The sequence below is a fragment of the Artibeus jamaicensis genome, unplaced genomic scaffold, assembly GCF_021234435.1.
Source record: "Artibeus jamaicensis isolate MK-2021 breed Jamaican fruit bat unplaced genomic scaffold, CSHL_Jam_final contig_588, whole genome shotgun sequence".
In the NCBI taxonomy this organism is placed as follows: Eukaryota; Metazoa; Chordata; class Mammalia; order Chiroptera; family Phyllostomidae; genus Artibeus; species Artibeus jamaicensis.
In genome coordinates this window covers 568,413-595,250 of record NW_026521895.1, presented here as the reverse complement: position 1 = coordinate 595,250, position 26,838 = coordinate 568,413, and the positions used below count along the sequence as shown (strand labels likewise).

Here is a 26,838-nt window from a genome sequence, read left to right as displayed (position 1 = left end):
CAGCACTCGGGTGGTTGTCTGATTGCTGCGTGGGTCAGGGATCAGCCCCTGCTACAAGCTGTAGCCACATTAGTACGTTAGCGCACAGGTTAGAAAGTAAATTACAGCTGCCTTTCTCGAGCACATCATTGTCGGCCTTCATTGTTTTGTTTTCACTGTACATCAGCAGGACTGTGGCTTCTGAAGACTTTGTGTGACAGGTTAGGCATTTTATCCTTTGAGTAAACAGTAATCATGGCGTGAAGAAAGTGGGGCATTGGAGAATTTTTTCTATTCTTTAAGAATTCCTCTCTTCCCTTTTAGTTTGCTCCAAGGGCTCATTGGGGATACATATATTAAGCCCTTTAAATAGTTCATAATAAATCTTTGTCTCAGGCTGATTCTGACAGTTTTTTAAAGAGTCTTTTAAGAGAGAATCCTCAATCATTTGTTAATCCATGGGGTGATCTTCAGACTTCAGGAAAAAAATAACAGCCGGGGCTCTTGGGTAGTGAAAACACAATGTAGGAAAAAAATATATAAATATGGAAAAATCCCAAGAATATCACCTTACTGAGATTGCTTACATGTTCTGCATGTATCTAAATGCTTGCTTTCTTCCCAAACAAGCCAAAAAGAGAAAAATACTTGTCCTAATGATGAGCATTTTTGTTGATAATTTTATGTTTTCAGACTTATTATATACATCTCCTAAAATGTTGGATTTCAAATTGTGTAAAAGAAAATATTCTTTTTAAAGCAAACTAATTCTCTCGGTAGAAAGGTAATTTCTTCTTTGCCCTTGTTTCCCCTTTAAGACTATGTCTGTTGTCCCCTAAATTACTTATATGCACACTGCTATTTTTTCTGGTTGGGATGAGGCATTTCACTTTTAGAGAAGGGATTGCAGATATTGGTTATTAGTGTCAAAAAAGAAAAAAACCTTTGAAGGGCAAGACATAGCTGCCAGAATAAAGAACTTTTTAGGTTAGCTCTACATATTTTAGCTTTCACTTTAGATATAAGCTAGTTTGTCAAGTATCCTGGATATTCATATTTTTAAAAATATGACAGGGTTTTAGAACCAAAAAAAAATAACATATAACACCAAAAGAAATTAAAAGCAGTATTATCTCCCATGTAAAAATTGATATTAGTAATCATTACAATACCTGTGTGCACTATTTATATAATGAATAGAAAATATTTTAAAGTCTCTCTGCACAGAAACCTATTTGAATGTATATGGTGTTGCTTGTGACAGAAATGATTAAAGAGGAAACTAAGGGACGCAGGTCAGAGCTTTGAGTAAAACATGAGGGCAATATGGCAACACGAACATTTTCTCCATGTATATGATCTGATCCTTTAGGCCATTTCTAAAGTGCAGCTTCTCAAGCTATTGAAAATACCAAGAACTTTACTAGTGACATGTAAATAGATTTGGTGAGAAATAAATGCAATAACAAAATGGAGAAATGGGCAAAGGACAGACTACTGTTATGGATGGATGCATTCTCACATTGGGTCAAATAATTGAAGACCCAGAGCAAGGGCAACCATAAATACCTGGAGGGCCTGCAGTTGGGAGGATTAACCACAAAACAATTATGACAAATGTTCAGCTACCAGGCAACAGGAATGCATGGTACCAGTTTTTAAAATAATTACTTGGCATTGTAGAATATACAATTTAGACTCAGAAGCCATTTGATATAATGTTTAAAGTATTGATGTTAAGACTATCAAGTACATTATTAGAGAGCTATAGGTGAAATAGGAAAAGGAACCGTAATTCATATCAGTAATAACAAATTTGCACTACATCCAGTTTGAGAAGAGGCTGCTTCTACCCCATTTTCCCCATCACTATCAGCCATTGTTTTTATCTTTTTAAATGGAAGAAAACAGGGTAATTCTACAGGAAGGATAACTATAAACTACATAAATGGAGTAAAAAAAGTTACTGTGTTTTTATCCCCACCACTTGGGAAGATTATGCATAGCCTTAAAGACAATATACAGAGGTTAAGACTTCTGGCCAAGAGGGAGGTATAGGTAGTCATGATTTGCCTCCTCATACAACCATAAGGATCACAACTAATCTCAAAACAAAATACAACCAGAAGTGCCAGAAAATTGAACTGAATGGAAGTCCAACAACCAAGGATTTAAAGAAGAAATAGTCATGCAGGTGGGTAGGAGTGGCAGAGAGGATGTGGTGTGATGGGAGCATCGAGGTGGTGGCAGTGGTGGCTGGCAGAGCAGGTGGTCCCACTTTCACCTGTGGTGGATAAAAACCAGGAGGGACACCTGGGGAGCGAGCCATCCCAGCTCCAGGCCAGACTGCACAGCCCAGGGATCCAGCAGCACCAAGAAGATAAAGCCCCATCACTTCTGGCTGTAAAAACCAGTGTGGAGTTGGGCAGCAGAAGAAACTGCCGATCTCTCAGGAGAGTCCATTTAGAGGACCCGCACAGCCCTAGAACATGCTCAAACCCACCTACTCTGGGATTCAGCACCCGGACAGCAGGTAGAAAGGTGACAGTCACATTTGAGGAGTGGGAGAAGTGACTGGAAATGGGATAAGAGCCAAGCAGGTGACATCATTCCCCTTCAGACCACTGCCCCACAACTAGCAGTGAAGCTGATTGTCCCACCCTGGTGAATGCCTAAAGCTCCACCCTTTACAACATAACAGGTGCACAAATACAGGGAGTAAAAGCAGCTCTACCCAATACACAGAAACAAACACAGAGAGGCTGCCAAATTGAGGAGTCAAAGAAATATGACTCCAATGAAAGAACAGATCAAAACTCTGGAAAAAAGAACTAAGTGAAGTGGAGAGAGCCAACCTTTCAGATGCAGAGTTCAAAACACTGGTGATAAGGATACTCAGAGAACTCACTGAGTACGGCAAACAAATAAGGGAAGAAAGGAGGCTACACTAAGTGAAATAAAGAAAAATCCACAGGAAACCAGCAGTGAAGGGAAGGAAGCCATGGTTCAAATCAATGACTTGGAACATAAGGAAGAAGTAAACAAAATAAACAGTCAACCAGTATAGAATGAAGAAATAAGAATTCAAGAAAATAAGGAGAGAATAAGAAGAATCTGAGACATCTACAAACATACCACCATGCAAATCATGGGATGCCAGAAGGAGAAGAGGAAGAGCAAGAAACTGAAAACTTATTTGAAAACATAATGAAAGAAAATTTCCCTCATTTGCTGAAAGAAATAGACATGCAAATCCAGGAAGCAGCACAGAGAGTCCCAAACATGTTGGACCCAAAGAGGGCAACACCAAGGCACATCATAATTAAAGTGCCAAAGGTTAAATATACAAAGAGAATCTTAAAAACAGCAGAAGGAGACAGTTACCTACAAAGGAGGTCCCATAAGACTATCAGCTGATTTCTCCAAAGAAACCTTACAGGCAAGAAGGGGCTGGAAAGAAGTATTCAATGTCATGAAAGGCAAGGACCTACATCCAAGACTACTCTATCCAGCAAAGCTATCCTTTAGAATGGAAGGGCAGATAAAGTGCTTCCCAGATAAGGTTACGTTAAAGGAGTTCATCATCACCAAGCCGTTATAATATGAAATGTTAAAGGGACTTATCTAAGAAAAAGAAGATCAAAACTATGAACAGTAAAATAACAACAAACTCACAAAAAAACAAAAACAAACTAAGCAAACAACCAGAATAGGAACAGAATCATAGAAATGGAGATCACATGGAGGGTTATCAATGAGGAGGAGGGAGGGAGAGAATGGGGGGGAAAGGGACAGGGAATAAGAAGAATAAATGGTAGGTACAAAATAGACAGGAGGAGGTTAAGAATAATATGGGAAATAGAGAAGCCAAAGAACTTGTATGTAAGACCCATGAACTAAGTGGGGGGGGGCAGGATTTTTGGAGGGAAAGGGGATACCCAACAGAGGGGTGCAAAGGGGAAAAATGGGACAAATGTAATAGCATAATCAATAAAGTACACTTAAAAAATAAACAAATGACTTCATGTCAAGTTCAGGTATGGAAATGGTGTCTATACACATATATCAAAAGGCTACACATTTATTGGCTTACCAAGGTTATAATAATGAAATACTGTCTTTCCCACAGTAAAGCAGAGCTGCTTCTGGCAAAAGATTAGAAGACTTAGTTTAGGAACTAAGATGAAGTAGTGGTCACTGAAACTTGCTGCATCATAGGAGAAAGAAACATTTGCTCAACAAAAAACATTAAAAATAGACATTCATTAGCAAAATAACAGGTGTAGCTAATTATCAGGTTATCTCCCTTTTATGGCTCCTATAAATTATTGCAAAGTATAAATAAAATTAATGAGGATATTCTGCAATAAATAACCCTCAATCTTTTATTGATGATGGACTTAACACACTTCTAACTGGGAACATTTTGAAAAATAACCACTTCAAGATGTGCTGAAATAGAAACATAATAAACCTAACAGATTCTAGCTGCCCAGTCAAATTCCTCCAATATGATAAAAAATAATAATAAATTAGAAGATACTGACTTGGGAGACAGTTGTGGAAGCCTGCCAACCCAGGCTGTCTGCTGTCCTCAGAAGACTCACACTCACACAGGAAAGTTAAAGTTGGCCATTGTACTGAGAAGGCAAATTTGAAAACGCCACACAATCACACCGACATTCATTTGGATTTTTGGGTATTGCTTAGTTCTCTAAAACTCTCCAGTGAAAAAGTTCTAACCACTCAGAATGGTTTCTCTGTTCAGTGGAAGTCTCTCGGGCCAGTCTCCTAAACTCCTTTGTTCTTCATTCTTCCTTTCACAACCGCCTGACTGCTGTCATGCAACACCCTTCCTCAGTGCCACAGAGTCCTCCTCGTTCTGGGAGCAGGGTTGCCCGATTCAGCAAAGAAAAATACAGGATTCCAAATTAAATTTGAACTTCAGACATATGCAATATTTGGGCCATGCTAAAATAAAACAGTCTATTTATCTGAGGTTCACATTTAACAAGGTATCCTCTATTTTACCTGGGAACCCTAAGTAGGCATAAACTCTGCTACAGCTGCCATCTTCCCCACGAACCCCACGTCTGCCTCTTCACCCCGTGGAAGCCTTTCTCCCTCGCTGACCACTACCCTCTAAACCATCTGTTCACAGGGACCACGATCCCAGTGCTTCTGACTCTCCCACCATGAAAGAGGAGAGTCATTATGGTTTGTTCCCACTGCCACATCTGTACCATTTCCCCCAACATCATCGCTTCAAAGTTTTTCTATAAAAAAAAAAATAACATTCTTTACCTGTTCTCAGTGCCATTGTCTGTGGCACCCACGTCACTAACCTCCCACCATGGTGTCACCTCATGTGCTGTAGTCTTCCTGCGGCCGTCTTCGCAAATGGCAACCGATGCCAGAACAAAGGTTCCAGGATGTGTGTCTACGCACATGTCTGTGACCATCACGGCTCAAAAAACTCATTCTTTGACTTACCTTTAGCCACCCATTGACATAGTTGTACCTTGACCTTTAACTGGGCTTTGTTTTTATATGCCAAACATCTGTTAAAAGAAAATTGAGAAAACATTAAGGTGAAAGAGCAATGAAGAAAGATACAGAGAGGAAAATGTATAAACTTTTCTATATGAAAGTTAAAAATGTATCTGTATCAGTGAACATTATTTACAGAAATAAAGGCAAACAAGTGGGGAAACATTTGTAAGAAGTATGTCAGAGAGGATATCCTTATGATATGTATGTGTGTGTGTGTGTGTGTGTATGTATCTCATTCAAATTGATAAGAAACCAAATTGGAAAACAGTCAGAGGAAATAAATATTGAATATATGATCCACTGGAAAACATAAATAACCAATAAACATGTGTTAAAACATTATTCAACTTTATTCGAAATAAAAGTACAAATTAAAAACACAAGATTTTTTTACATGCTACTTTTCAGGGAGATCCAGGACAGCACCTTTTTTGTATCTTCTGCTAATTTAACATTTTTTATCAAATAAGAATAAATATGTTAAGATGGCAATCAACAGGAACGCCATCAAATGTTGCTGACAAACATGTAAATTGACACAGAACAGCTTTTCTGAAAGTTAATTTGTGGACATTAGCTTTAAAAAAAAACTTATGCTCTTTCACCCAGTGACACTCTTTCTGTATATTGACCTTAAGACATAATAAGAAAGTTGAAGGAAGATTAATTTAAAAACAAATTCATCACCACGCACTGAAGTTTTACACAGCCAGTAAAATCACGTGTCTGTAGCCACTAAAGCCCCAACCTCCTCTTATCCCCCAAACACTGTCTCATAAAAGCATAGCAATTATCACATAGTGACCTGTGATTTTTTAACATTAAAAAAAGTGGAGACATGGGGATGGATGATCCCAATTTTGAAATATGTAAATAAATAATAAGACCACAATAAAACAGATTAATGTTAATAGTTTTTGTAGCTGGGTAATATGATTGCCGGGATATTTTTTAAATCTGTTTTGAGGTAAGTGTAGTTGGTATATAGTTCTATACTGGTTATATCAGTTTTAGGTGTACAATGTAGTGATTCAATATTGGCATTATTTTTTTATTTTCTTATACTTTTTTACATGTTCCAAACTTGTGTGAACATAGAAAAATGGGGAGAGATATGAACAAACTTGTTTTGAAGCAGTAAATATCCTCAAAATTTGTTCTCTGAACAAAGCCCCTTCATTGGCTCCCTCACCCATGTCACCACCTCTGCCTGTCATCCTGACTCCCCAGCTCATCACTGACAGTTTTCACTTGCTTGTCTCCTAACCCTTGGGGACGTCTCACTGTCAACCGTTTCATTCCCACTTGCTGGCTCCCATCCCTGGGAAAACCTGGCTGTCGTGAGCACTGCCTGGAAAAATGATAAAGCCATTATTACTAGGGAGCCCTGGGCAATTAGTAACTGAAACCAGGCAACTTCTAGTCACTGTGCAATCCTGTTACTTATTTTGTACTTATTCTAGATGCTTTATCTACGTTGGCTGATTCAGAGCTTTTTTCACTCTCAAAATTCCCTCCTTCTCCCACTTCCTTTGTCTCAACAAAACAGCCTTCACTGTCTCATATCGTTCAACACCATTCCCATCACTCTCCTCTCCCTCTCTTCCTCTCTGTCTTCCTCTCTGTCTTCCTCTGCTTCTTCCTCTGCCTCTTTCTTTCTCTTTTTTCTCACATCCTTCTTTTCTTTTCTTCCCCCAACTTCATAGGATACCTTCTCTTTTGTGTTACTGATTAAATATCTCTTAAGATTTAAATTTTTCAATGAGCGTTTCCAATTTAGGCAACTTCAACCTTAGTCCTCTCACTTGGTAAATATACTCAAGGTCTCTTTATTTTCCTCACCAAAATTTACCAAAGAAAATAATATCATTTCTTGACTTAATCTTTATCTCATTTTGCCACTGAAGCTGCTTTCTCTGGATTTCCCCAAAGAACTGACAATAGAAGTGGGTATATCCAAGGGACAGTGGACACTCTGAGTGACTCTGTACATTAACTCCTCTCTTAGTTTCCTACGTGATAAAATAAGTGATATACTAAAGACAAGTAATTTAATTTTGGACAAAATTTCAAAGGATAAGCACCAAAACAACAAACAAACTATTGAAAATTGGGCAGAAGACCTAAGTAGACATTTCTCCAAAGAACACATACAGGTGGCCAACAGGGAAATGAAAATATACTCAATGTCACTAATCATCAGGGAAATACAAATTAAAACAAGAGGTACCATCCCATACCTGTCAGAATGGCTGTCATCAATAAATCAACAAGTAACAAGTGCTGGAGGGGGTGTGGAAAAAGGGAAACCCTTGTACACTGGTGTTGGGAATGCAGATTAATAAAGCCACTATGGAAAACAGTATGAAGATGCCTCAAAAATTTAAAAATAGAATTGCCGTACAATCCAGCAACTCCACTTTCTATATTCTTATCCAAAGAAAACAAAAACACTGATTCAAAAAGATATATGCACTGTATGTTCACTGCAGCATTATTTATAATAACTGAAATATGGAAGCAACCTAGATATCCATCAATACAGAGATATAAAAGATATAGTGCAAATACACAATGGAAAACTATTCAGCCATAAAAAAAGAATGAAATCTTGCCATTTGCAATAGCATGGATGGACCTAGAGGGTATTGTGCTTAATGAAATAAGTCAGCAGAGAAAGACAGATACCATATGATTTCATTTATATGTGGAATCTAAAAAAAATAGAAATGCATCTTTAGTTATAGAGAATAAGGTGATGGTTGCCAAAGAGAAGGGGGATAAAGAGATGGGAATAAAATTTATTAAAGCAAATCATGCCTTTAATACACATACAGCCTCCTATCTAACCTGCACCAGTGCAGAAGAGGGCTGTTTTAATAATTTAAAATATCCAAAACATTTTTAAAAGCTCAAAGGGAAATATTTCTAGAATTTCTTTGTTACTAGTTCATATCTATCCAAATAATACTTTTCTGTGAAGCCTTTTACCAAAATGGAATCGTAGAATTGCAACATGAATTGTGAGCACCCAGATAGCCACATGTCTGAGTCCCTTCTCAAATGCTAGCTCAGAGAGGTCCCTGTGACCACTGAACCGAAAGGTGGCCCTCACCTCTCTCTAGGCCCTAACTCTGCCCTGCTCTTCTTTATAGCATTAATCACCACCAGAGATTGTTATATATTTCCCCTCCTCCCCAATGTAAGCACTGATATAAATGGCCCCAGCTCATTATACTCAACAAGTATTTACCTGAGCAAAAAGTAAATGAGCTGTAATAAAGCATATGATATGTGCTTACATGTGCCATTTAAAATACTCATATTGTCTTTTAGGGCCATATGCTGTGGAAGGGCAAGAAGTTCCAGGGACAGGCAGAGGATCAGCCTTTAAAAACTTGCAAGGTGTGCTCTCAGTCCACAGGCCTGCAGACAGAGAGGGATACCTTGTGTATCGATGGTTTGAATCAGGGCCCGATTTTTCACCCAGGGCAGCATAAGTGTTCCTCATCACATGGCATTGTTGCAGTTAGTCAGAGAGCTTTAAAGCAATGAAAAGGCAGAATGCATATGTGTGTGTCTGCAAGTATCTCTATAACCAGACACCTCTATGGAACTCCTTCTTAAAATATAGCATGTTGACAACATCTGCGCCCGAGATGGAGATTGTCCAGAATGCTGTGAAAATAAACATGGCAGTTCCCCTCGACACTGGCAACTGGCTACTGCCCCACGGATAGGCTGCACAGAAGATCCATGTATATAAAATAGTATATTAAAGTAAACTTACAAAAGCAAAGAGCAATCATTGCAACCATAATTTTTTCTTCCTCTTTGGAATTCTAATTTTAAAAGCATTAAAGGAGACAGCTGCTCATGCTGTGATATGCGCTAAACAGCCTGAAGGATGGAAAAAATATATTTGTAGCTCATAATAACTATTGACCTTTCTGATATACAATGTTCTCTGTGTTAGCTATTCAGTTCTATCAACAGTGAAGATTGAACATGACTTTTTAATAGAAAACATGGGGTTTCAAGCTGCCTTCACAAAGGTGTTTATGTATTGTTATTTTGTTTTGTACTACAAAGACCATGCCTGATGCCCTTTGTCTGACATCATGTTTGCCGTTTAAAAAAAAAAAAGAAAAGAAAGGAAAGAAATAAAAGAAGGAAAAAGAAAAGTAAAAAAGCCTCAATGTTGTTGAGCATGTTTTGTATGAGGAATTGGTTCATAACTACTTTATAGTCATGATAAAAGCATTGCCACACTTGATCCCATATGCAATATTGGTAATGGAATACAAGCAGCGTCCCAGGAAGACAGGCTATATTTTTTCTCCCAGAATAGATCCCTCAAGTGGCAATATTTAAAGAGAGTCTCCAAGAAGATTTAAAACACTCACTTGCAGTATTCATACGGCATGTTCTTTGGAGCACATAGCCTGCTGCAGACGGGGTCACATTAGAAGTCATGTACTCTCAGAGGCTATCTTTACAACCCCCAGTTTTTCCCCTTGAACTTTCCTGTTGCTTAGGAGTTGTGTATAGAAACACCAACTGGTAACAGCTTGACTCTGACACTGTGTGTATTTCCCCAGAGTGGCACCATCCAAACACCAACTGCGGAGCAGCAGGCGGCAGCTGAACACTCTCCTCTCCCTCAGGGAACAGCCGCACCAAGTAGCGGCCCCTGCAAGGCGTAGGGAACCTGAAAGGCAACCTTACGCATTAAGATTCTCATCCAACGCAGGTGGATATTGCCAGGGAGTTTGTGCTGACAGGTGGCAGGGGTTGGCAGATTTTTTTTTCCTGGTGGATTATTTTTAATGTTACTTTGAAAGAAGTTTATTGCATCACTATGGAGCCACAATTATTTTCACACCTATGTGCTAGAGTTTTAGTTAATGATTCACAAGTTTCTAAACAAAGCTGAAGACTCACCACTGAGTGGGAACAGGAAATCAGCCCTAATGAGACTAAGTAAATTTGGCTTTCCCACATGCTCCAAAAAAGGCACAAAAGCAGACAGAGGCTGGTGGCTGAGCCAGAGGTAATGACTAGAGCTTCCTTTGCATGACACCCAAAGGGTGGGACCACTGTGTCCACAGAAAATGGGGGCACTGCCTCACCACCAATGGCCAAGGAGCCAGGCTGGTCTGCTAAGAGCCATTACCAAGTCACAGTTGCCCTGCCACAGGGTAGAGGACAGACTGTAGGACAAAACCCAACTCACAGAAGACAGAGAAGGAAGTATCCTCTGATTCTGGGGCAATCAGTACTCTTTTAACTACCAGACCCACTGGTCCATGACTCTGAAAATAACACTTCCTTGGAGGTGACTGCAAGAAGACATGATTCCCTCTCAAAAACTTCTTGGACAAGACATTTGGTGTAAAAGAATGGTGGGGTAAATAATTCTCCTTAAAAGAAAGCATCTGAATGTTACTTTATTCAACATGCAGGTGGAGCGCCTGCTTACATAAAACACAATCCTAGGCACTAGGAGGATCGGGAGGCTGGCAGAGAGCAGAGAATAGACACAGAAGACAAGCAAGACATCAGGCCTGCCTTTTGAGATCTCACAATCATGTAGATGACATGTCAATAACACCTTTTGCAAATTACACTTTTTAAAAAATCAATTGAGCATTTACCTTTGAAAACATAAGCCCTGCTTACAGAAGTTAGCATTATGGGTAGCTTTCCTTGCATATTGGAATTCTCTAGGTACTGACGCATCAGGCAACACGTTCCTTCTCTCTAGCATATGAGTTTTACACACATACCTGGTTGTCACATACCAAAACAAGGTTATGATTTTTCCAAAGAGTTTCTAAATAGTTGCTGCATTAGTTATCTGTCATTGCATAACAAATCATCCCAACTATTGATAGCTTAAAAAAAACCAAATAAAGCTATTTTGCATAATCTCTGCAGGTCAGGAATCCAGTAGCAGCCTATCTGAGTAGTTGCGGCTCACAAACTCTCATGGGGTTTCAGTGAGATGTCCATCAGAGCACAGTCATCTGAGGGCTGGACTGGGGCAGGAGGGGCTAAGCTTACCTGTGTGACTGTTGGACAGAAGCTGCAGTTCCTCACTATAGTGGCCCCTCCACAGGGCTATTCCAGTGTCTGCCCAGTGTGGCAGCTGGCTTCCATCAAAGCGAATGACCCAGGAGAGAGCAACAAGGAAGCCCCTCTGCCTCTTATGATGAGTTATACACGGTCACTTCCACCATGTACTGCTAGATGTGAGTCACCAGATGTAGCGTGCACGTGAGGGTGAGGAAGGAGGCTCCACCTTTTAGAAGGAGGAGTATTGAAGAGTGTGTGGCATTTTTAAATTAGTACAAAGGTCATCCTAGATAAATACAAAATCCACTAGGACAATCTGTGTGAGACAAGATTTATTTTTACCATGCTTGGCCTTCTATTGGGAAACTAAGTTGAGATTTCATTATATTAAAGTCAACATTTAGCCCTGGCTGGTGTGGCTCAGTGGATTGAGTGCCAGCCTGCAAACCAAAAGGTCACCAGTTTGATTCCCAGTCAGGGCACATGCCTGGGTTGTGGGCCAGGTCCCCAGTAGGGGGCACACAAGAGGCAACCATGCATAAAAGTTTCTCTTCTTCCCTTTCTCCCTCCTTTCTCCTCTCTAAAAATAAATAAGTAAAATCTTTTTCAAAAATGTTAAAAACTCAACATTCAATGAATATCAGTTAATATGTTAAATGACATTTAACATATTAAATATTATATGTATAATATGTATAATCTTTGCTGTTGGTACAACACACCATGCTAGGTGCTCACGGTTAGACCTTTCTCAGCTCTGCTACCCTAGGATACTTAGAATAAGAGAAAAAATTAGGATATAAATAATTCCAAGAACAGTGCATTGGCAACATCATGACCTTTGGAGTCAGACAAACGTAGGTCATGCCTGTGTGCTCTGTCACTGAATATCCAGCCAACTTAGACAGCATACTGACTCTTTTTATATAATAAACATTTGATATGTGTATTAGTCAGAGTGAACTAAGTTATGTTGCAATAAAACACAATTCCCAAATTACAGCAAAGATTTATTTCTGGGAGGGTTGGCTAAGAAGTCTTCATTCTAAGACCCAGGGTGAGAGTGACCATAGTAAAGGGAAAGAATAAGCAGCATCTCATAACTGCTTATCTCAAAAATTCCACTGGAAATGTGACTTGCTCACATTTCATTGGCCACAGAAGTTCACATGACTGTTCCTACCTTCCAAGTGGCCAAGGAAGTGCAGGAAAGCTTTTGTCAGAAAATAACTCATCTAATGAACAAACTGAGCTAACAAGCAAAACAAAGACTCATAGAGAGCAAATGAGTTCTAGTAGCAGGGAGGATTAGCGGGTGAGGGATTGAGCAAAAAAAGAAAAAGGACTCATGAACATGGAAACCAGTGTGGTGATTGCTGGGAGGAGAGGGTATAAGGAGAATAAATGGTAATGGAAAAAATACAAAAAAAAGAAAAAAGAAAAAAAGAAAGTGATGAGTTACATACAAAAAGAAAACAACTTGTCATATACTTGACACATACTCATTCTAAAGTCCTAAAATGGTACAGCTTGGCTTTATCACAGTAGCTGCAAAATGAACCAGCATCTCTTTCCTTGTCTAGAGAAAGTCATTTTGGTTATTTGCACTTGAGTTTTTCCTGTGTGCACAGAACATTTGAAAAAGGAAAGATTCATTTAGACAATGAAGGGGGAAAGGAGTATGTTTATATAACTTCACATCTTAATGACTTACCCTCAACTCTACTTCTCCTTTAAAAGGAAAAATACAACAACTTCCAGACAAGATGGACGCATAGGGAGATGCACTTTGCCCTCTTGCACAACCAAAAGAAGGACAACAACAAATTTAAAAACAAAAACAGAACTGACAGAAAATAGAACTGTATGGAAGTCCAACAACCAAGGAGTTAAAGAAGAAACACTCATTCAGACCAGTAGGAAAGGCAGAGACAGGCAGCCAGGCAGAGAGGATGCGTGGCAAGGTGGCAGCTGGTGATCACATATTTGCATACAGATAAACCTGGAGGAACAATTGGAGAGTGAGACAGACTGTGCAACCCGGAGTTCTAGCGTAGAAAAAGGAAGCCTCAAAACCTATGGCTATAAAAACCTGTGTGGATTGTGGTAGCAGGAGAAACTCTCAGCCTCACAGGAGAGTTCATTGGAGAGACCCACAGGGTCCTAGAATGTACATAATACCACCTTCCCACTGGGAATCAGCACCAGAACGGCTCAGTTTGCTTGTGGGTAGCAAGGAAAGTGACTGAAAGCTGGCCAAGAGCAGAGCACATGGCACTGTTACCTTTCTGACCCCTTCCTTACATACAGCACTACAATGCAGTGATGTGGGTTGCCCTGCCCTGGTGAATACCTAAGGCTCTGCCCCTTAAAATATAACAGATGCTCTCAGATGAAGAAATATAGCCCAAATGAAAAACTGTATCAAAACTCCACAAAAGCAACTAAGCGATGAAGAGATAGCCAACCTATCAAATGCAGAGTTCAAAACACTGGTAATCAGGATGCTCACAGAAGTGGTTCAGTATGGTCACAAAATAGAGGAAAAAGTAAAGACTATGAAAAGCGAAATAAAGGAAAATGTACAGGGAATCAACAGTGAAGGGAAGGAAACTGGAACTCAAATCAATGGTTTGGACCACAGAAAACATTCAACCAGAACAGAATGAAGAAATAAGAATTCAAAAAAAAATGAGGAGAGGCTTAGGAATCTCTGGGATCACTTTAAAAGTTCCAACATCTGAATCATTGGGGTGCCAGAAGGAAAGAAGAAGATCAAAAAATTGAAAACATAATGAAGGAGAACTTCCCCAATCTGGCAAAGGAAATAGGCTTCCAGGAAGTCTGGGAATCTCACAGAGTTGCAAAAAAGTTGGACTCAAAGAAGCACACACAAAGGCACATCATAATTACATTAGCCAAGATTAAAGATAAGGAGAGAATCTTAAAAGCAGCAAGAGAAAAGGAGATAGTTAGCTGCAAAGGAACACCCATAGGACTTTCAGCTGATTTCTCAAAAGAAAACTTACAGGCAAAAAGGGGCTGGAAAGACATATTACAAGTCATGAAAGGTAAGGGTCTACATCCAAAATTACTCTATCCAGCAAAGCTTTCATTTAGAATGGAAGGGCAGATAAAATGCTTCCCAGATAAGGTCAATTTAAAGGAGTTCATCATCACCAAGCCCTTATTATATGAAATGTTAAAAGAACTTATCTAAGAAAAAGAAGATAAAAAATATGAGCAGTGAAATGACAATAAACTCACAGTTATCAACTGAATCTTTTTAAAAAACTAGACAAACAACTAGAGTAGGAAGAGAACCAGTGGGGAGAAGGAGGTAGGAGAATGGGGGAAAAAGTACAGGGAGTAAGAAGCATAAATGGTAGGTACAAAATACACAGGGGGAGGTTAAGAATAGTGTAGGAAATGGAGAAAGAACTTATATGTACAACCCATGGACTTGAACTAAGGGGAGAGATGCTGGAGGGAGCGGGGGTACAGGGCAGAGGGTGATAAAAGGGAGAAAAAATGAGACAACTGTAATAGCATAAGCAATAAAATATACTTTAAACAAATAAATGAAAGGAAAAATACTTTGTTCACAATTGAAGAGTAAAAACATTTGCTCAAAACTTGACTTTTTTTGCCCTGGCTAGGTAGCTCCATGGTTGGAGGATCATTCCATACAATCCCTGTCCAGGGCACATGTCTAGGTTGAGGGTTCAGTCCCTGGCAAGAGTGTGTGTGGGAGGCAACAGATTGATGTTTTTCTCCCACACTGATGTCTCCCCTCCCCCCATTTCTAAAATGAATAAACATGTTTGGGTGAGGATTTTTTTTTAAGTTTTAAAAAATTTTTGGTCTCTTATACATCAGTGTATGGAGGCAGCTGGGGGGTTCTGAGTCTAGAATTCTGCTAAAAACACTCTGAGTGAACTAAAAAGAAAAGCCCTCTTTATGCTGCGATCTCATACACTTGCACAGACTCTGCAGAGGAAACTAAAAGTGTCGACAGTAGACCTGGCCTTGGACTGGCCAGGGAGACCTGGATGGTCCCCAGCCAGCCCCTTCTTCCCCAGTTTTCACCCACCCCACCTCCTGCCCCTACATAACAATAAGGAAGCAGCCACTCCAAAACCAGTTAGGGAACCATAAACAGATGTGGAATAACACTTGCTAACATAAAAATTATTACAACTTTTGCTGTAAATTGTTCTGCAAATTTTACAAAATATGCAAAAACTGACATTTCACTAGCTGAGATAATTTAGATTTATTAAAAAATTGAGGCCCTTGACATTCAGCCAAAGAGAGTCTGTTTCTTTATCTAGCTTTGCTTTGTATGGGTCTTATTTTTGTTTTTGTTTTTCAGCTCCTTGTTTATAATCCATAGGTCAAAACTGGCCACATCTGAGCTTTGACCACTTAATCCGTTTTTACCCATAAATTTCTCCTATGTCTCAGACGGCATATATAACCTCTCTGAATCCACAATGTTTTATCAGAGCAGGCAGAAAGTGTGTTCTGCTTCAAAAAAGTTGGCAGAAAAGCCTCTGATATCTAGAAAGTTCCCTAAAATGCCTCTTCGACATAGACTGTCTTCATACAGCAGCAGCCCCACGGATACTTTCCTCATTACTCCATCCTCTCTTCACACACACACACACGCACACACAGGCATGCGCCCAGTCCTGTTGCCCATCATCAGGGCCATGCTGCTTTGGCTCCCTCTCCCAGTGGAACCTTTCTGAAAATTGTGCTCCTCACCGAAGACACTTAGAAAGCTTCACCTCTAAAGCAGCTGCTTGCCTTTGTCACATGCAGATAATACACCTTTGTACCCGAGAGTCACCATCGTCAGAGCTGCGGTAACCTGCGTGTACCTGCTAGCCCTTGAGGAAACATGGCGGTGGAGTGTGTGTGCCTGCAAGAGTTTGCTCCGTGTTTCTTTGATAGGGACAGTGTGGCACATAACTTCTGCCCCTTCCTCAGAACTAGAAAGTCATGTGGAATTAAAACAGAAATCTTCAACAGAAATCAAACTTCCTTCTAAGTCGCCCCCTCTCCTTCTCCTCAACCCCTCTACACCCCACACTCTTGAAATCAAGTTTGAGGACCAGTTGAGTTTTTAAATTTCACCTTCAGTGGGGCAGAACTTGACCTTCGGGTTCCTCTCACACCAGTCACCCAGGATTTAATTAACACTGCCCTGTATGTTTAGACAAGTATTGTTGTAACACTTGGGCAGGGCAGGGGGCGCTGTATTCACGGCCTCAGTCAGGGTACACTCAACTCTCCGCCTCCACAGCGCGTGCAAAGCTGGCATCTCGCGTTTGTTTCGTCGTTCAGCGGGAAGCGCCCACACTGCGGTCTCTGCTGTGCTCACTCGGTGTTTTACTGTGCAGTTCCACACACTGAACACAATAGTCACTTCTAACGATGCCTAAATTACTCACTCTTCCAAAGGTAGGTGGTTCCTTTCTTACTGGAGCAGGATATCCAGTACCCTACGCCTAAACCATATTTCACTTCTTGGGGAAGTTTCATTTGTTCTCGGCTATTGCAAACATGATCTTGCTGAACAGAGCGGAATTTTTAAGGCTGAGTGTGTGGCGTGGATTCTGATGGCGGCACGTTAGTTCAAGTCTCTGAGGACCAGTGCCAATAAATGTAGAGGGACAACAGTGGCCTGGCATACTTTTCCATTTCCACCAGGATGAAAAACTGCTATAAATTAAGTCTAACCTTAAATGTATAATCTGTCCTTGGGAAGGGGGAAAAAACGGGTATAGCATCTTCAAGCTCCCAGCATCCCTTATGAGAAAAAATTGGTTCTAAGGGTCTCTGATCTTGTGTTTTAGTAAAATAGAACTGCACGGCTGACTGACAGTTTTGATCTAAAGCATTTACGTTTAAGTTTTGATCTCTCTGCTTTTGATTAAAACTAATGAGCTCATTTAATTCAAAATGGGAATCTCTGATAAGAGAAATAAGGTTGATGTGATTGGATTAGAGGGGCAAATTAAACTCTTAGAGCAGAAGTTTGTGCTTATATAGTGTATTAAAAAGCTGTTGGCGTATTATGGCGTGTTAGATGATGAGAAAAATTTCATAGTAATTCATATTTAATCAGAAGAAATGAAAGTACTAAATATAACATGGCTCTGCTTTTCCCTCGAGTGATAAAAAGCTGTACATTTAAAATGACATCAGATCCATTCTCTCTAAAAAAAAAAATCTTAAGAGAGACACATAAGAAAAGGACACTTGTCAGTGGTTCCATCAACCCAGAATAGCAGTGCCATAAATATAGGAAAATACAGTCACATTACGACAGGAATGGTACTAGAAAGGCCCCAGACCACAAATAGCAAGTTCCTCTTATTATATAGTAGCTCTCACTCTTCTTCTGTGTGAGCATCTAGTTGCAAATGTTTTTTGCAAATCCCTGCAAAAAAACCCAGAGATTTCTTTTCCATAGAAATATTTGGACTATATTTCATAATTTATAACTTAAACATTTGCTTGACTCTTTTCTGTTTCCACAAGTATTTTCATATACCATGTATTTCATTCCTAAACCTTTACCCCCACCCTAGGGGTAAATCACTGCTCTTCTGAGAATACCAGACTAAGGGCTGCTCAGAAGAGACCCTGTTTGTCATTGAAACTATTTTGTTGTTGTTGTTGTAGAGTAAGAAAGACTCTACTAGTATTATTTAGTAGAATAAAAATAGAGCACTTATTAGGATTAAAAAGCCCAAAATTAATTTTTTGCAGGAAAAAATTTATATAATACCTTAGAAGCTTGATTTTAAAGAAATTAGATTTATCTTGCCTTCTAGATTTTTGGATAAAGACATTTTTTAGATCAGCAAGACTGAAAACTACCATTTTTAAGTTTTGTAAGTAAAAAATGTATTCTACTTAGTCTAAAAACATACAAAGGGAGAGAGTATCTTGCTTAGGACAGAAGACTATTATTTTCTCATAGCAAAGAAGTGAAAACAGAGACTGTTGTCCTGTTCAGACAAGGGCAGGGGACAAGTTGCCCTTAGTGACAGGAAGGGTATGTTGGTGTAGTCAGGAGCTTCTGTTTGTTTCTGTCTGTGTCCCACTCTTGGCCTCTATCTGTGTCAGTTGAGAAGTCTTCATGCTTCTTAGTGCCCACAATGAAGAAAACCAACCCAAGAAGGCAAGAGTAATGACCTTGAGGGTTCCGTGGCTCTCAGAAACCTTCGTGGGCAAATGATACAAGACAGGTTCTCAGGGAGAACAAAGAGCAAGCCCCTTATCCTTCCTCAGAAGTGACACCACCCAAGTCTAGGTGAATCTCATAAACCTGGAGGTCTCTCTTTTCCACAGTTCTCCCCATGTGCACTGGCCAAAGTTTGACATGTGCTATCATTACTTACTCTCAGGCACCATTTAGGGAGCTGCTGGAAGTTAAAATGCCTGAAAAGCTCTTGCTAGAAACTGGAACGGAGTTACTGTGGATACTTTAATTTTTCCTTTTTATTTTCTGCAAAGTAAACATTTCCTAAATGAGGCAAATTGATTACTTGGCTCTTAGCACCCATCCGTCATTTATTTTTAGTTAACTCAAGGATTGCACCTGAGCAGTCACTGGGAGGGGCTGTGCAGAGATCTAAATCATGTGTATGTGTGTTTGTGTTCTTCAGTGGAGTCAACCAGCCCCAGCCTGCTAACCACTGACAACACCCTTGAGCGTTCCTTCTTCATCCGGATGAAGTCTACGCTGACCAAACGCGGTGTGCACATCAAATCATCAGGATATAAGGTAAGCTGGACTCCGGGAGGGGAAATAGTTCTGTCTTAGGTCAGTGCTGGATCATTTGCATTGAGTTTCCCAGCCACTTTCAGGCCATACAATCAACAACGTGAGCTTGAGCAGCGCGGGGTGTTCCTGTCTCAGGGGAGGGGCTTCACTGCACCTTCGTCTCATTTCAGACACTGCTGGACACCAAATGCCTCAGTACAGTGTCCTTCTTAAAGCTCCTGTTACTAACGCACCGAGGGCTTCAGCACATGCCAGAAATCCACTTGGTCGGAGAAGGTGAACCAAATTCATATCAGTCCTTAAAATGAGTGTTCTAGGGTTGCTGCTTATAAGAATTCCGCTTCTCCCACTTAACCCTTCAGAGTCCCCCTTTCTCTTTAGAGAAAGACTGTCCATTTTAATAGTATATTGGTCACTGAAATTCATACATGTAAATAAGTTGTAAAAAAAGTGTAAATAAGATGTGAAAAAACCAGGTTGGACATCAGAAATCTTCATTTTGATATGACTATTGAACAGTCATACCTTCGCAGACACAGAATACTCAATATACCGGGTGCATGTTCCCCAACAACAAAGACCAGGTCTGGTGTCATCATCTACATTTTTATATGATTTTAAGGTTAAAGATATAAAAGGCTTCTAATCTCAGGAACTTCCAACATTTTTGGTTACTATAGCAACATAAATTAAGACCTATGAAATTTACAAAATGCCTTTAGCAACATGAATCATATCAGTTTTCAACACACCAATGTGTCAAACGATATTTATTATAGGTGGGAGGACAAACAGAAATATTTGTACTGTAGGTGTGGCCGGGTGACCTTTCCCAGGTTCAGAGTTTGGGGCTCTAACCGCAAAGCTCTGTAGGGTGACCACAGTCAGACATGGTAACCATCATTATCACCAGGTCTTAAAAACTTTTATAAGTCATCAGAAGACTAACAGCTGCATAAAAGTCGGAGTCAGGCACTTTATTTGACATGAATTCTTCAGAGAAAAAGGAAGGGAGGTGGGGGATCAGGCCCTTCCATGCACCGCCTTGAGCTGAGCTGTCCCAGTCTGAACCTCGAACAGCGTCAGAAGCAGAGCAGAGGACATGGGCGCTCCTCCCACGTGGCTCGGGCCGGCAGACGCCTGTTACGAAGGGATATGTTGAAGGAAAAAAAACAGACTCTACCCTCGGGAACACCTGGTGTTTTCCTACCTCCCTGAACACAATACATTTATTAGTTGTTACCGTGTGACATCAGGAAGTCTGGATTTCTACAGGTAAGCCAGGGGTTTAATGATTATTGTCACCCGAATGCAGGAAAGGTGCATTCTTTTTGCATTTGAGCATTCAGGAGGCAAATGGAACAAGACAGGATTCTATAATGACCGGAGGGGCAACCCGTGCCCTAATAGACATCAGTACAACCACTGCCTTCATTATGTTTATTATTCTCATTCGACTGACAGTCCTCAGCTGCAGGGCTTGCTTTTGAGGATTACTTTTCTATCTGTCAGCATTTGTTCCTCCATTTAGTGGTTTTTCCTGGTTTGTAAAGGACATATCCCAGGAGTGAAGAAGGTGTGGCAGGTGAGGTACAATTTGAAAAAGCAGTATTACATAATGCAATATCATTAGATAATTTAATATTCTGAAAAACAAAAAATGTATGACTTTCACATGACAAACTAGAGGCATAAAAGCTCAGTAAAACTCTGGATCTGCCCAAAAGTGGGATGTCTGGGTTAAAAAAAAATGATATAGGTAAATAGTTTGAGTTTCACTCTAGGCAGAATGTAGTGTCTTGGGTTCCATTTGTTTTGCCATAGGGACACCTCAGGAAAGCTGTTTTGCAACATGACCTGAAATTGGGCAAGCTCATTTTTTAAATATTAGTACAGTATAACTTTCATTCATTCGTTCAACAAATATTTATTTAGCTCCTACTGTGGAGCCTCTTCTAGATCCTGGAAACCCAGAACTAAACAATAAAAAGTTCCTGCTTTCATGGCACTGAGTTCTAACCAGAGAGACAGACAATACCAAGTGAATAAATAAAGAAGGTGATCCCAGAGGGTAACGGTGGCTAGAATGACAATAGCTAACATTTATGCTCACTACAATATGCAGGGCATGGCACAGTGTACCTGTGTCAGCCCTCCCCACAATCCTACAATCGTCGCTTCCACTTTACAGATGAAACTAAGGCTACAGAGGTCAATGGCATATCCAGTGTCAGAGGTTGAAGAGACAGAGCCAGGGTTTGAACTCAGGGATTCTGGCTCCACACCCTGTGCCCTTAGCCACTAGGCTACACCATTACATAGATGGTAAAGCAAGGCAGTGTGAAGGGGTGGCCGATGGGGACCACTTCAGGTAGAAGGGTCCCTGGAGGTTTCCCTGAGGAGGTGACATGACACCTATGAGTAGTGAACGAGAAGGGACCATCATGAGAACAGGTTGAAGAAAAGTGTTTCTGGAGCTCCTTGGGTTTAGGATTAAAGGCACCTTGCAATAAGAAGGGGCCTTTGAGAAACAGAATGTTAAAAGCACAACCTCGAATGTCCAGGATTGGAAAAGATTAGAAGGGATTCCCATTTCCATCAAACCATGCATGTTAAAGCGACCACACTCCTCCGACACAAGCCTGTCAGGACATCTTCCTCCAGATATCCCGAGTCTCCCTCCAACGCCTTACCCCTGCCCCGGAACTGCTAACACAGAGGCGCTTCATCCCTGTTCCCCCACTAAGATGAATCATCCAGCAGACCCTGCTCTCCCCCCCAACCTCCCCTGTGAGCCCCCCTTGTTGATTAACCTTGTCTGAAAGTTCATGGGAGAGCTGGGGGCATTCCTATTTGCCTGTTCATTCTCAGTAAATAAATCTAACAGCCTATAAAACATTCAAATAAAACTGGTAACCACCCCACCACCACACAATAAACACAAATAAAAAGAAACAATGAGGATCATTTCTCCATACTCCAATATTTCCCCTAATTTACTACCATTGTGTGCATTGTGTGCTTCTTCCTTTCCCTTGGTTAAAGATCCCAGGTGTCTTGCTCAGGGCAAACCATTACATTTCTATTTTTTCTGTAACCTTGGCATCTGGACTTTTTTTACTTTTTCTATTGTTTTTTGTGCCTACTTATTAACTCTGTGACAGACACTATACCAAACACTTCATACTTACTTCAGCTAATCCACACATTATTTAAAGACTTTCTCTGTGGCAGGCATTGTTCATATTTTATATTCTATCATTACACCCATTCTGCAGGTGGTAAAACTGAGGCTTCAGTGGGTTCAGTATGTTGTCCATGTTCCAGCAGCTCTTCAGTAGTTACAGAGGCATCGGTCCAGGCAGCGAGGCTTCAGGGTTTGCCCTCTCCACCCCTCTGCCTAATTGCTTGACAGAGCAAGTCCAAAGAAGGGCTCAGCATGAACTGCATCTCGACATGAAAAAATAAGCTTTGAAAAGAAAACCCTGTTGCCTCATGATGACCTGCCCTTTGTGGCTCGGCCTCTCTCACAGCACTAGTTTGCAGAGATTTGCAGAGCTCTGCCATCCTTTCCAGGGACTGTAAAACCCACTCGGGTCCCCATGGCCAGGAATTCTAGTCAAACGAATGCCCATCGGAATCTGCTCATCCAGTCAGAGAGCATAATCTAAATTGCTGTTGCTGCCGTGCCCCAGTCCTCAGGAAAGCTGCCCTCTCCGATGAAGTTTCCTAACTGTGAGCTGACATTCGCTTGTCTCTGTCTTCATTTGCTTTGAAATCCACAGTAGCACTGTTATCTGGACCAGCCACTGCTTATGCCTCAGGGGCTTCCTCGATGTTTAGGTTCCTTGTTGGCCACATATCTTAGCATAACACAGCTCTCCTTTAAATTGCATTGCATCTGTATTCAGCCTTCTCGTCTAGTCTAGGTGTCAGGAAACTTAGTAGGTATAGCACAGAGGGTAAAAGGAGATATGGAATCAAGGAAATTAGAGAAGTGAAGACTAATTGGGTTGCATCCTTAGCTCCTATCTTTGGAGGATAGTTTCCTTTGGCATGGGACTGTCAATTTTCTAACTGGCTCTTAAATGCCACCAGCCCACTGTCATGCCTGAAGTAGCTGCCCAGTCACATGACGATGTCCGCACTGTAATGCCGGGGAGAGCCTCCCGCACTGAGCAACACTGACAAAGAGGGGAAAGCTCCATCATGTTTTATAGATGTTGAGAACGTCTCTGAACTCCACAGAGACAAAAATCTTCAAACGTCAAGGGTTCCTGCTATGACACATATGAACGGATTACTAGGGAGCTTGGGGGAACTCCAGGTTCTTAGAAATAAACAGCACCCCTCCCATCTGGGATGATTTGGATATGAATTTGCCTATGGCCACAAGTTGCACTACATGATTTCTGAAATCTGTCCAGCCTCCTTATAATAAGAGTCACAAAGTATAAGTTATAGGGAAAACTATGTGTAGGTTCACTAGCTTATTAGGACTGCTGATACACCTCAGCTTTAAGACTATATCGAAACATGAAGTAACCAAAGCAATTGCCCTTTCCTTTGTCACTTCTTCCTCCCTTTATATATTTAATGTTAATACACAGTCAAGTCTTGTTGCAAAAGACATCAACTTCTAGATTGCAGACGTAAAAACTAAGATTTACATTTTGATCCTTTCATGCAGCTAGAGATAATCTGAACAGGTGTTTCTCAGGAAATATTTTATAAAAATTTTACCTAATATTTACAAATTATATGTGTTATTTTTGGCTATGCATGATCCTCCTTCTCTTTCTGTTCACTTAGGTGTGCAACAGAGTTGCATTGCTAGGATTCCCAATGTCAAAATCATGGCCAAGTACATTTTAAAGTTGAATGCTTTCTTCATAGGCAAAAGCATCCTTGACTAAATGTGCATACTGACAAGTTTCAAGATGTCATACTAAAAGGGAATTATTACTTGCTATTTCAATGACCTAGAATTTTAGCTCTTGGTTTAATTTTTTAAAGATTTTATTTATTTTTAGGCAGAGGAGAAAGGAGGGAGACAGAGAGAGGGAAACATCAATGTGTGGTTGCCTCTCGCAAGCCCCCTACTGGGACCTGGCCCACAACCAGGCATGTGCCCTGATCTGGGAATCAAACCTGTAACCCTTTGGTTGGCAGGCAGGCACTCAATCCACTGAGCTACACCAGCCAGGGTTGGTTTAATTTTTTAAGAAAACTCACAATACACAATCCAGCTCACAGTGCACAGCTTCAACCCCTCCTTCTGGATCCCCTGCCACTGCAATGTGCTGCCAAAACTGGTTGAATTCACCAGCTTCTGTTTCCATCCCTACAGTTTAATATCTCTTCCTGGGTCTGTTGTGAGCAATTCCTAAAGTACTTCCCAGAAAATTTTACTTCTCTATTCTATCCTGCAAGCTCCTCTCCAGAATATCTCTCCAAAGCCTCAACAACCACTTCCTCCTCCGCTCCTGTGTCATCAATGGTTCATAGTGTCAGTGTATTCAAGGACCTGGCTCTAGTCTACGTTTCTACCACCACCTCCATCATTCTTTCCTGGAGCTGTAAATACCGATGCTCTAGAAAAATCCATCCAACCTTCTTTCCTAAAGTAAGTTTGCGTAGTCACACTGTTGTGCCTTTGACTATGCTGGTTTTTTTCCTAAAAGGCCTCTCTGCCGCACTTCCGCAGGGAAAAAACTTACCCAGTACGGCACCACGCAGGTGCCACTTTTTAGTTTTTGTCTCCCCAGCTCTAAGCCTCAATTTTCCCACCTGTAAAAATGAAGCTGTTAGCAGTACATAACCGAGAGAAGTTTCCTAGGGATCAAATAAGATAACACAGGCTCAGCTAAGCATCTTCTCTCCATTTGATAAAGCACTTTCATATAATTTTATAGGAATCTCACAATAGCCTTTTAGGTAATTACACCTAGTTTCCCGATTTTGAAGACAGGTAAAATAGAGGCACAGAAATATGAACTGATTTGCCTAAGGTCATCAATGGTAAATGGCAAAACAGAGAACTAGCCAGATCCTCGGATTTCAAAGGCCTGCTTTCCAATATACTACACAGGGTGCAGGGCACTTTCTCATTCTGAGTTCTTCCCTCAGCGCCCAGCACATGGAGTTGCCACTCAGCAAATGTTGATTGAATTGAATTGCGTGTTCTCTTTTTTTCTAAGGTAGCAACAACAAAGGTTGACATTAGCAGACTCTATTATGTCCCCCAGCGATCCAGCTAGTTGGCATCAGTGTCTTCTGGCTGGGATCACTAGTATAGCCACCAACACACATGACTGTGCCATGACGTGGCCCACAGGGTACCCTCCCGCCTGCCAGGGTAGCATCTCTCTTTACCCATGCCTGCATACAATCGGAAGGGACCACATCCACAGCATTTTTTGAGCCATTGAGGATTTCTTTCAGAAATGAAAAATAGAGTCATTTTAACACCCCTTATTCACCATGGCCTCTAATTGGTGTCTGGAGATTACCAGTTCTTTCTAGTAAATCATCTTTCAAGAACTTTTTTCTGGATATTAACATTTTAACGTTCTAACTTCCTGACAATTAGAACTGTATTTGCTGATATCCTGCCTTCTGGCGCAGTGCCACTTCTCAAAGATTGCTAAAAATATACGAAGTGTTATTATAAGAAGGCTGGTTTGTTCTTTGCCCAAGAGGACAACCATATATGCAGTGAGTTTTAATTGTGCCAGACAAGTGTGGCTTGGAGGTGCTCCCAGCACCAATGTCGGGGCGATGCGGTGGTGGCCGTCCTCTGGAGGTTTCTGAGCGTATCCCCCAAACTTACCAGGTAGGGGTCTCTGCTCCTCCTGGGTGAGTGCGGACAGACGAGGTGCCATCCGCGTGTTTCTTGCTCTCTGAGACTCAGAGATGTTCCAGGTGTCCGGACATGTCAGTGCTTCTCCTGAAGCCTTTCTTCGCCTCAGCTTTGTGTCGTCTTGAAATGATGACGACAGTGTTCCAAGCTGCACAAAATGTAACTGTCTTGTCAAATCAATAGATGAATTTTCAGAGAGACCAAAAATTCTGTCAGCCCATTCAGGCTTTCTAAGACTTACGCATTTATTGCCTTTCAATCAACCCAGACACCCAGAATAAATTGAAGGAGAAAAAAAAAATTTCCAGGGTAGAACTTACAGACAGAGGTTATTGTGAGGAAAAATGCAAATAGAGGAGAGAGCCAATGAAATCCAATTTTTTAAATCCTATTATTGCTTTTTAGTCCCTGTTCACCTCTGTACAATTGTCCATTACGACGTAGTTTCCAGTGTCATTTTAAATACAACTGACATTGTTTCTGATCTTAAAGAGTGTCTTTTCCATTACAAGGCATGGCAGTAGCTCTGCCCTGGGATAGGTCATTTCTGCTGGGACTAATC

General features: G+C 40.8%; 1 protein-coding gene across 1 annotated transcript in view; it reads left to right on the top strand.

Annotated features, from left to right (window-relative positions):
- Positions 1 to 26,838, top strand: part of NPAS3 (neuronal PAS domain protein 3) — an 843,234-nt gene that overhangs the window by 762,011 nt on the left and 54,385 nt on the right. Inside the window, exon 7 of the mRNA XM_053670519.1 lies at positions 19,296 to 19,414. Within this exon, the coding sequence (XP_053526494.1) occupies positions 19,296 to 19,414 (119 nt within the window). The remainder of the gene's footprint in view (positions 1 to 19,295; positions 19,415 to 26,838) is intronic.